Source organism: Leuciscus leuciscus (genome assembly GCF_965113295.1).
Source record: "Leuciscus leuciscus genome assembly, chromosome: 4".
Lineage (NCBI taxonomy): Eukaryota > Metazoa > Chordata > Actinopteri > Cypriniformes > Leuciscidae > Leuciscus > Leuciscus leuciscus.
This window is the reverse complement of record NC_138728.1, coordinates 15,730,043-15,742,089: the sequence shown is the minus strand read 5'-3', so window position 1 is coordinate 15,742,089 and position 12,047 is coordinate 15,730,043. Positions and strand designations below refer to the sequence as shown.

The 12,047-nt window shown below is 37.1% G+C and overlaps 1 protein-coding gene and 1 long non-coding RNA gene across 4 annotated transcripts in view; one reads left to right on the top strand and one right to left on the bottom strand.

Annotated features, from left to right (window-relative positions):
- Positions 1-12,047, bottom strand: part of LOC309497602 — a 173,546-nt gene that overhangs the window by 14,671 nt on the left and 146,828 nt on the right. The gene's annotated exons all lie outside the window — the stretch shown is intronic.
- cacna2d1a (calcium channel, voltage-dependent, alpha 2/delta subunit 1a) overlaps positions 1-12,047 on the top strand; it is an 82,993-nt gene that overhangs the window by 66,477 nt on the left and 4,469 nt on the right. For all 3 annotated transcript variants that reach the window (XM_082167789.1, XM_082167791.1, XM_082167790.1), the window contains 15 exons: positions 454-514; positions 612-712; positions 3,859-3,940; positions 4,434-4,499; positions 4,583-4,686; positions 4,771-4,842; positions 5,164-5,231; positions 5,762-5,800; positions 6,286-6,357; positions 8,061-8,213; positions 9,005-9,057; positions 9,764-9,819; positions 10,204-10,330; positions 10,766-10,878; positions 11,638-11,720. In XM_082167789.1, coding sequence (XP_082023915.1) covers positions 454-514; positions 612-712; positions 3,859-3,940; positions 4,434-4,499; positions 4,583-4,686; positions 4,771-4,842; positions 5,164-5,231; positions 5,762-5,800; positions 6,286-6,357; positions 8,061-8,213; positions 9,005-9,057; positions 9,764-9,819; positions 10,204-10,330; positions 10,766-10,878; positions 11,638-11,720 — 1,250 coding nt within the window. The remainder of the gene's footprint in view (positions 1-453; positions 515-611; positions 713-3,858; positions 3,941-4,433; positions 4,500-4,582; positions 4,687-4,770; positions 4,843-5,163; positions 5,232-5,761; positions 5,801-6,285; positions 6,358-8,060; positions 8,214-9,004; positions 9,058-9,763; positions 9,820-10,203; positions 10,331-10,765; positions 10,879-11,637; positions 11,721-12,047) is intronic.

The window sequence follows — 12,047 nt, the reverse complement described above, 5'->3', positions numbered from 1 at the left end:
TCAGAAACATAGCCACAATTGTATACATTAAAAACCTCTTTTTGACCTGATTTTACCTGTTTTAATGATGATCTTTTATGATGACTTTCACCATTTCTGTTTATTTTCTTCTGTTTTATTAGATTATTTTCTTCTTATTTTGATCAAGTGTAATGGGCTAACTTTCTCTCTCTGGACCACCAGTATGTGAGGTCGTGTGCCTGAACAGCAGGGTGTCACAGCAGATAACTGCATTACTAGACAGAAGCTCAGAGACATATTTGTACAAGCTGTTGTTCAGCGTCCTGCTGACTGTAGAGTTGTGTTTCACTGTCAGGTCATTTTGAATGTACCTGTAAGTTCTGGGGTCTGTTTTTATTCCGTATATCTGTGTTGTATTATTTTACCGCGCTGCAATGACAGAACTTATTGAAATGATCTTTGATCTTACAGATTTTTGATATTTTCTTTCAGTTTCTGAAAGCCTGCAGGTGGACAAATTTGAAGAGTATGGATATACTTTTATAGCACCCAGGTCAGTTTCTTAAAGGGATAGTTCTGTGACTGACTGTTTACTTACCTTCATGTTGTTCTCCAAATGATTCTGAGAAATGTTCCTCTTCATGTTTTAGAGATTACTGCACAGATCTGACAGCTAAGAGTGACAACAACACACAATTTCTCATCGACTTCAATCAATACATTGACACAAAGACCCCCAACAACCCACAGTGTGAGTATCTTTCTGGTTCAAATCTAAAACTGAGCTGTAACAGGGAGTGTGGTGGTACCATAGCTTGAAGGCCAGGGATTCATACCGCTAGTTCAAAGTTCATTGGGGCTGCTCAGGGGTCATAATCTAGATTAAAACATGTAGGTCTTTTGAGCGACCAACATTACTTAAAAGTAGTAGCTACTATTAGCTATTAGCTAATAAATGTATATATTTCATAACTATTTTCATTTCACTAATTTTGTTTCATAATTCAAACTTGTTGCACTTTATAATAGTATTTTTAAAATACTATAGTATTAAAAATGTATCACATTATATTACTATATACCATTACATATTTAATACTTTTTTGTAATTTGTAGATAGTTTTTAACAGTATTATAAATATTATTACTTAATATTTCAATTACACATTTTAATGCATATTTAAAGAGTTTATAATTCACTCATAAATATTATACATAATAATATTTTTGAGTATTTTTTTTTAGATATGCAATATTATAGCATTACAAATTATTGCAATGACACTTTTTAATATATTTGTTATCACTACATTGGTTAACACTTATACTTGTTGTACACGTTTCTGACTGTAGTAAAGATAGTAAATTATGCGTAATTATAAGCACCTTCCTAAGCACAATCCTAAACCAAATAAAAAAAATGACTACATCACAGTAATACTAAATGATACCATTGCACATAATTAATTTTTACTATTTTAAAACTGTTCTTAACACAGTGTTATAAATACTACAACAAGTTATAAAAGATTCAACACATGTTTTTAAGTCAGTTTAATGTAATTTAAGTTGAAATGACTTTAACATCCAAGTTGATTGTACTTAAAAATACTTTAATACATAATCTGTAAACAGTTTAACAATATATATATATATATATATATATATATATTTACTAAATAATGCCTAAACGGTTAAAAAATCAAGTAATGCTCCCGGTAAACTAGGAAATGCTTTGCGGTTCAGCGCAAAGAGGAGGCGTATTCCGGCGCAAACGTTCCCTAATGCTATTTTGCAGGTTTAGAAAACAATTTGGGTTGCGCATGTTATTCATATGCTATTTTAAGGGCACATGCTTGGCCATAATCAATGTAGCGTGTGCAAAACGCGCATGCACTTTGCTTATCTCATCTACACACAGACGCAGCAGTTCTCATTTTTAGAAAACCATACATTACAAGGAAAAATATTAACACACGAGGGAAATCATTGTTGTGTCCATGAAGATGTGAAAAAATAGGCATAAATCTAGCTTACACATTTCATTTACCCAAATTTGTATACACCTGTTTAACCGAAGCTAATTTGGGTGTGTTTCTCCATCCCCAATGTCACTTCTCTGTGTTTTACGGCCCTGACGAGAACGTCGGTCTCCTCGGCTGTGAACCGCTCCTGGCGCGCGCCTGGCAAATCCGCCGTTATAATAGCACTCCGCCATGGAACAAGCATGTCTGCTCTTAAAGGGAATGTGAGATGTCGCTCTGATTGGTTTATTTCACGTTACACCCAAACCACACCTATGAATAATGAAGCTACTTCAGACCAACCCATTTTAGATTTGCGTCGGGCACAAGAGTCATTTATCCCGCCGGTATAATAGCAACAGCGCCCAAGACCCGCCCACAAAGTTACTTGCGTTTCGCGCTTTCAGATTGTTAAAATTGGGCCCAGGATGTTAGAAAAAAAACTAAAAAAACATTTGGAATCAATTTTATTTCTTGCATAGATGAGATATTTTATTCACAATCAAACTACTTTGGTTTAACAACGTGACATCAAAAGCTGTTCTATTACACCTTTTCTTGATTAAATTAGAGGTTTTGTGTGATTCAGTTTCAGTCTAATTATATTTATTGTTCTCTTGTTGACCGTGTTAATGCTAAGTAAACCTCCTCCCTTTGCCCCCACACACAGACACCCTCCTCCCCTCACCTTCCTCTCCACAGGCCGCTTTGATCTCACCAGGATCTGTTGGTGCTGCGGTAATCACTTGGTTTGGTGCACATGTGTTGAATGTGTAGGTTTGGCTGTAATACTTTATACCTACGAGCCCACCCCCCAATTTCGGCACCAATTACCCCGTGTGAAAGAGGAAAAGCAGGACATGTCACAGAAAAAGAGAGAGAGAGAGGATGTGTGCTGGTTGGTAGGGTCAAGGACATTAACGTAACTTAACAACTTAACAACTTAACTTAAATATTTAGATTTATAATATATTAATGTTTATTAATGCTCCAAAAGTTGATCTCTATTTCAGATGAAGAAATACAACAGAACAAAAAATCACTCACATTCACCAACAGACAATGATTTTGACTTATGTTGTTGTCTGGTTTTCTTTTCCTTTTTTTCGGTCAAAGAATGCAACTTCCTCATGAGCACAGACAATAAAATGTTGTAACCGGCAAAACATAGCACTGTAAACGCTAAATTTTGGGGCTATTTGTCACAGAGGCCTGGTATTTTAAGTCCACGATTTCCTCGCTGTCAAACACAGGCGGATCAGTTGAATTGTGTTCTTGCGCTGCTCTCAATCAGGTCCTAATGAAAAGCATGCGGCGTGCAAAGGGGGACGGAATAAAGTTGTACACCAGCTGCTCTTTCTGAAGTGTGTGTGTTTTGTCGTAAAGACTTTGCGGTAATGAACTGCAGTGCGATGTTATAAAACACTTTAATGTTCTGAAGGTACCCCGCACCAAAAAAACGAAAAACCTTTGAACACTTACTGCCGTTTCATACCGCCGAAGAATACAATCGTGTTTCACGTCTCGGAAAATTAATCTGCGTGTTACTTTCCCTACGCGTCTCACCGCCTCGTTTTTGCGTCACTGTCTCGCTCTCTTTTTATGAAGTCCTACTTCTTTATGACTTTGGCATCGGTTGCCTCAAAGGTCAGAATGTGGAGTCTGTTCTTACTCATGACCAACAGGTGTTTATGCATTTATCAAGTCAAAGGTGAAGCTTATAATGACGTAAAGCTTTGTTTTGTGCCTATTGATCCTCCGTTAGGTTTCGCTCCTGTAGTGTGAGGGTCATTTTGATGCTCAGGCGATGGACGATGGTAAAGGAATGGCGATATGTCAACTGAGGCCTTTTTATATGTGTATTGTTCCTCAGGTAAAATGGACCTAATAAACAGGATGCTGCTGGATGCTGGCATCACCGCTGAACTGGCCAAACACTGGAGCGAACAAGGACTGTGAGTTGCACCGAATTATAAAATGCAAAAAAAACAAGGCCACGTTCATTTAACCTTAACTTAGGATAGAGAAATTTCTGTCTTCATTTACTCTCCTGATGTTGTTCCAAACCTGTATGACCTTACCTAACCTTTTTTTTTTGTTGTGGAACATAAAAGGTTTTGAACTTTGTTCACGCTGCTCTTTTCCATACAGTGAAAGCATATAGTGATCAGGGACTGTCAAGTTTCAAAATGGACAAAAGAGCATCATAAAAAAGGGCTTTTTTGGTGCTATTTTGTCCTTTAAGGAGTTTGGGCACTGTATGCTTTTACTGTATGGAAGAGAGCAGCATGAACATTTTGCTAAGCATCTCCTTTTGTGTTCCACAGAGTGAAAGAAAGTCACATGAGAAGCATGAATTATTCTGTCAACTTCATATATTTAAACACTGACTGGCATGAGTACGTTTCTTTCAGTCTAATTTAGCTTATTTATTTTTGTGATTGTCAGGAATGACAGAATCAAGGCTAAGTTTGTGGCGACAGATGGCGGTGTCACTAGAGTCTATCCTGCGAGGTAAATCTGTTATATTTTTTACATTTAAGGAATAGCAGGCAGGCCCATTGGACTAAAATTGTCTCTGTGTGTGTGTTTCGCAGTGCTGGTCCAGAATGGACAGAAGAGGCAGAAACGTATGAGTCCAGTTTCTACAAGAGAAGTCTGGACAATGATGTTTATATATTTACATCATACGCAATGAATAGTAAGTATGTGTTTGTGATGATTATACAGGCATATACCACTTTTCCTATGGATTAATGGACATTTTCTGTCCTCTCTTTATCAGAAACTCAAGATTCAGTTTTAGCAAGCAGAGCGTTGGACCTGAGAATTGATGAATTCATGCTCAAACCAGCAGGTGAGAGTCTGACGTTATAGTTTCAGTTATTACCATAGGAATATACTGTAGATAGCCAGTGGTTTAGAAAGATACAACAAAGTATGTAGTGATAAACCAATATAAAAGCTTGGTCAAGTAATCTGACAGTATTTTAAATACTCGTTGGACATCTTGCTCCCTAGATATTGGCATCAACATTATCAGTAGAGCTAATAATATACTAATAATAGATTACTAGTAATAATCGGATCAATCTTTATGGTTTGAATTGTTGTTTAAGAATGTGAACTAATGCAATTTTGAATAATTTTGACTGAACTCATTTTTGTTGTGTTTCAGTTGTCGGTGTAAAACTGGATATACAGACCTGGATGGAAAGCTTCATGAACACTACAATTACACCTAAAGTGAGTGCAAAGAGTCAACTACCTGTATTTCTGTTAACTGTAGTGCAAGTTAGAAGGATGATTGGGGGAATACTGCCAGTTTGATTTATCCTAATGGTGTCAGTTTGGCTTTTGCATAAATTAGGGATGCACTGATAGTAAAATTCTCTCTGATACTGATACATTTCACTGATACAAGTACATAAATGGCAGAAAATGTATGCTATTTTGTCTAAATAAATTAGACATAAACATTTAAACTAAAATCAACCTTCTAAATGCTATAGGTGAACTTAGACATTACAACAATAAAATTTACAGTGTAAAAATGTATATTAATTTTAAGATTTGCATTTACATTTAAAAGTGTTATTAACAGTGTTATTATGTATTATTTATTTAAATGTAGATGTGAAAAAAGAACATGCACAATTAAATATCCAATATGAGCCAATATGTCTAATGTCTACCAATAATATTGACTGATAGCCGATATTGTATTTATACTTTTGTGCAACTCAATCTGTCTATTTGTAAATCTTCCTGCACAGTGTGTTGGTGAAATCTGTGGGTGCAGGAGAAATGATGAGGTAAGCTCATATTTATTTGTTAGATCTGAAGAGATGATATTATCTATATTATATACATTACCGTTTGACATTGGTTAGATCAAAAATACAGGACAAAACAGTAATTTTTTACTGTTTTCTGTTTTAATATGTTTTAAAGTGTCATTTATTCCTGTGATCAAAGCTGAATTTTCAGAATCATTACTTACTCCAGTCTTCAGTGTCACATGATCCTTCATAAATCATTCTAATATGCTGATTGCTGCTCAAGAAACATTTCTTATTATTATCAGTGTTGTGCAGCTTAATATTTTTGCGGAAACCTTTTTCGGGATTCTTTAGGGATTTTTTTGTTGTTGTTGTAATAATATAAATGTCTCTTTTCATCAGGTGAATACACTGTTGCTCAATAAAAGTATTAATTACTTTCAAAGAAAACAAAAAAAAACTTGACTCTTAATTAGTGTATATTACTCTAAAACTGTGTTTATCTTTTTCTCACAAAGTATCTGGACTGTGTACTTCTGGACGATGGAGGCTTCCTTGTCATGGCCAATCAGGACGAGCACATGAATATGGTGGGCCTCTTTCTCTTACCCAATCAGATCCTCTCCATTTTGCTTCCATTCCACATTCCCCTTCTTTGACCCCTGGAGAGCACCCACCCAACCCCACCTGCACCCCGCCGGCAACAGCAGTAGAGTAAATGTTTAAAGTTAGGCTCAGTGAGGGAAACCAATCAGAGCAAAGTGTGTGCGGGATAAATCAAAAAAGTGTTTGGCAGCAGGACTGAAGCCAAGGGGACCGATTGTGCCCTAAATCCCGTCTCCTCCCCTCCGTGTGGGCAGACTCTCCAGGGGTCGGCTAGGACCGCACATTCATTACGGCTGTTATTGCACGGGGAGCGGCGGCCGTTCTGTACACTTTAGGATTTATATCACCTTTGGACTGACTTATAGTCTCGGACGAGCGCGCTCTTACATTTTTACGTCTAATACGAAGCTGGAAGCTAAGCTGTGTGTGTTCGTAACAGTAACCAGAACAGGGGCGTGTTTTTTATTTATTTTTTATTCCTCACACACTTGCGGTCGGTATCACACCTCAGAGATTTTCTGGGCTCTCAGACAACTCTTTCTATGGTTTAAATGATGGTAATGAAGTAGGTTTTCCTAATAAGATTAGAAGAGATCCTATCGGCCCCCCAAGCACGGTGGGATCCACACTCTTTAAACACACAGCATGTAGTTCACAGCATGAACTTATTCTACAGATAAGTACAGACAGACATCCTCATCCCCATAGTGACACATGCCTGATGCCTGCTATTAAACTATAGGACAATGTTGTGAAATTATGACTTTGCTAAGTCAGAATGATTCACTATTTTGAACACATTCTGCAGAATTCTCCCAACAATCAGTGTGGAAAATATGAAAAAAGTAGACAGATACCATCTTCTTCCATGATGCATTTTATTTTATTTTATTTTAATTATTTTATTTTACATTTATTTTACCTTACCTTACCTTACCTTACCTTACCTTACCTTACCAAACCAAACCAAACCAAACCAAACCAGACCAGACCAGACCAAACCAAACCAAACCAAACCAAACCAAACAATAAGCTTCACTGACAAAGAATCAGAATCTGAAAGCCGCAATTTTGTCCTGCTGAAAACTGCTAATAGTTGATGTCTCACTCTTCAGGAGCAGATGTAGGCTATGTGTATTCAGAGCTTGATTCCTTAGACTGTTTGTAGCTCATCTCAGGACATCTGCAGAACAAATGGCGAATAAACAAACATTTCATTGCGGGTTTAAATGATGTTAACTGAAAACAAAAATAACCTTTGTATACTTTATTTTTCAGTGGTAAATCTTCAAAGTCTGTGACTGTTTCTTTTTAAAATGAAGATTCATGAGGGGCATACAATTGTCCCCAGAAATAAGATAAATCTGACAAAACCTTCCTTTGGAGATGTCCGGAGATATCTCCAATTAGAAAAAGGATTCAACGATTTGTTTGTGCGGTCACGTTTGCCGCTGTTCGGCAAATTTCGTGGACAAAATCCAGTAATTTCAATAGGAATTCACACGATTGGGAATTTCGCGTAAGGGTGAAAGATTTCCCCACACAGATTTTGCAAAAAGGTTTGAAAGTGACTGTGTGAGCTTGGCAATGCAATAATTATAATTATCCCAGTAAAAAAAACAACAGAAGTCTATGGTACAGTTATGACCCCTACTTTTAAGTAAACGTGTACTTTCTGTGTTTTCAGATCGGACAGTTTTTCGGTATGATTGACCCCAGCCTAATGAGAAATATGATGAATGTATCCCTGTATTCACTCAACAAAACCTATGACTACCAGGCCCTCTGTGAACCCACCAAAGAATCTAAAGCTGCCGCTGGTCTCAGATCAGTCTATGTGGTGAGTTTCATCTTCTTTGAATTCATTTCAGTTCCTCATGACCAAAAATAAAGTCAGTTTGTAAACCCAAACAAAAATGTGTTTACAGCAATTCACTCAAAATGAAAGTCTATCCCGTAGTGGTTTGCGTGTTGTCCTAAAACTGTTTTGGCCAAGTTATCACTTGTAAATAAGGATTGGCTTATGTAGCACATTTTCCTCTGAATATAAAGTTTAGTCATGCGGTTAGTGAACTTCATTGTGTTTTTCATGTTCCATATCACACTGATATGTTAGCCTCACGATACTCTCTCTGATCTGTGTGACTTGAACGATTACGACCTTGTCTTACATGGTGACTAAATCTCTCAAAACACGCACAGTCAACCATGAATCATCACAAAGAGACACTTCCTCTCATGCTAATCAGAGCAGCGTGTGCGGCAGCTAATCGTCCCCTGAGCTCATTCGTTTAGCCTTGTTTGTGGATTTATGCTTGCATCTGCTGAGCTTTCGTCTAATATCTCCCGTATTGTTTGGCACGGGGTCCTTTCTGTCTGGCAGGGTCGTAATAGGGGCCCCTGCCAATAAAATCAGGATGTTTTGGTGCTTCTCAACTCCGGATATGCAACTTGCAAAGTTAGAAAAGAATGTCTGAGAGAATGAGAGTTTGCGGTGCCAACATCCCAGAGTTTATGCTGCGAGACACAGCTAATCTATTGATTTTATTCGGGATGGTATGCCACAAGGACATTTTAGGTGCCCCCGGAATTGTTGTGTAGGTTTAAAAACATGTTGTTTGTCCCTTTTAGCCCACCATAGCCGACATCCTGAACATTGGTTGGTGGGCTTCTGCAGCAGCCTGGTGAGTGAAGAAGTGTTTTTGAAATATTGCCCTAAGTAACTTTCTTAGTTCATACAAAAACGAAATTCTGTCATCATTTACTAACCCTCATATTACCTTCCTTCTGTGGAAAAAGAATATCTCTCCTTTTATGTTTTGTAGTGTTTTAGAAGTCAATAAGGGCCAAATATTGTTTTGGACCCTATTATATCAAAGACTATAGCATAACACAAGATGCGTCTCTCGTATTGTTTTGAATGGGGAAAAGTGCACCGCTCAACATGGCGGAATAAGTCCCGCCTCCTAAATAAGAGCCAATGGGCGATTGGTAAAGTCATCGTGTCACTGCAGCTGCCGTTAGAAGCTCAGGTTCCTATAGAAACAGTCAGACCCGCTCTTCCACTGCACATTCGGATTTGCTTGATCCAGCCTGAAAAATGTCATTTTCTGTCATGATTTGAGCATTTAGAAACAACATTTATGAGACAGTTGTTGTCAGATTTCATTGGTGATTTCAAATATGAAATTTAATCGTAAGGTTGGCGAACAGTTTTGGAGAATTTGATGTTTCCCCATTCAAATTAGTAGCTCCACTTGCATGCCCGAGAGGCATTTCAAAGATGGCCGCTGAGTGAAATGACTTGTCTTAAAGGGACTTTACTATTATATAGACAAAAGCAGTTGAAACATTTCTTAGCAGAATCAATATTTCTTTTTATTTCTCCAGGTCAATATTGCAGCAGTTGTTTGTCAGCATCACATTTCCTAATTTCCTTGAGGCAGGTAAGAGCCTGACATTAGTAATTAAATGCTGTGAAACAATGATTAAGCCATTGCAATTTGGCAGTTGGCCTGTTTGTATTATCCTCTGGTTTACTGCCAAAACTACAAATGCTAATGAATGCTAAAGATGAAAGTGTGTGCAAAGTGTGACCACATATTCATTAGACTGTTTCAGAATGTCAAAATACAATTAATGTAATGGGAAGCATGGTGTAAATTTTGACTGCATTCTGTGCACTTAAAAAAAAAAAAAAAAAAAAAAAAAATGTATTGGCTCATTGACTTTTCAGCAGGGGTTTAGGCACTGAATCAACATTAATTCAAAGAAACACTGAAAGTATATTAGCTCACTGTAATTGAATTGCGACTGTGTTTTGTTCGCAGTGGAACAAGATGATGGCCTGTCTGAAAAACCACATAAAGAGAGTTGCATTAAAGAGCAAACGCAGTATTTCTTTGAGAACAACGAGACAACTTTTAAGGGGACTGTTGAGTGTCTAAACTGCTCTAGGTAAGAAATGGTGACCATTTTGGAAATAGAACTCAATCATGGAGGGAAAATGAAACAAAAACATTTCGTTATTAAATTTAATGTTATGTTTTTCTGATTAATAAGTATATGCAACAGTTATTAAATTTGTTTGACATGTACATGCATTCTCCTACAAACAAAGCAAATTATCTTCATTTGGGAGCATTTTTCGTACAAATATTGATTGAGATTCATTTGATGAATTAAATGGCAAATCATGTAACACTAAATAAATAACTTAAATATTTATTTATTTAGATGGCATATCGATAAATAAGTTCAATAGAATATTTGATTATGTCATTATATTATGTTTTTAATTGATTGTAGGCCCAATTCTTAATGATCAAAGTGATTTTTATCACAGGTGAATTGTGCCCATTAGGTTGTGTATATTTCTGTTTTTATTTTCAGGCAGTTCATAGCTGAAAAGCTTCCGAAGACAAATCTGGTGCTTATTGTTGCTGACACACAGATGAGTTGCCAGATGTGTGATGAAAATCCATTCTCCCAGGAAGAAAAGCCTTGTATCCTTCATACACATTCAAACAAACTTACCATATGGTATTGAAACACACAATGATGATGATAACTCATTAGGTCACTGTCAGTGTTGGGAAGAAAGTTAAGAAACTAACTAGAAGTAGCTTTTCCAGTAACTTTTTGTGTCTGATTCATTTTAGTTAATCGCTTCATCCAAACAGCTGATTTCAGTGAACTGGGAAAATGGTTGACCAGTCATTACCCAACATGTTTATCTCATCAAATGCCTCATTTTACTTGGAAATACTTCACATATCAAGGTCAAATGGGTTGCGAAGTTTTATCTGGACTTTAAATAATGGGACGCTTGTATTCTGGTGTCTCCATCAGGGTACATTGCTAGCTAAACTAGCAAGACTTAGAGTTGTACCAGAAAAATCAACAGCTAGACCACCAATACCAGCCAGACCTGCATAAACCAGGATGGACCAGTTTTTATAAACTATTTTTGTTTTGAGCAGGGTTGTCTTAAATCCATTTTGGTGAATTGGTGACTTATTCGAATGAATTCGTATGATCTGCTTATGTCCCATTGACATTTAGTTTTAGGGGTGGAGTTGAGTTGGACCTCCATGCTTTTCTTCAAAAAATCGTTTCCATACGAATCACATTGTCTGAATTCATATGAAATCGCCACCTCATAAAATAGTTAACTTTACCCATAAATTCAGATTTAGATTAGCTTAAACCTCACTTAGAATATTAGCATGTTATTTTTCCTGAACTTCACTCTGAACTCACAGCTCCGGGTCCAGATCCCTGCAAGTTAGCCCAGAACCCACGGTATCGGAAAGGTCCGAAAGAGTGCTTTGACAGCAACAAGAATGTAAGTCACCCAGACACCTTCTTCCGGAAAGATCCTACAACAGATTGAGACCAAACTAGCGTTCAGCACGACTTGATGTGCATTATGCTTGGATCTCACATGTCCCCTATTCTTCTAAACCTGCTCTCATTTCAGTCATTACCTGATATCTACCACACTGAGACACTGCATGAGAATTTTTGAGATATAATCAATGTAAATCAACCCTGATATTAGTCTCTGTGTGATAGATCTAGGAGAGCTTGGCTTTGTTTGACATGTTGTAATCTCACAAGAACGTACATTTCATGGCCTAAAGAATGTGGACACCCACTTTTCTGGTTTGGG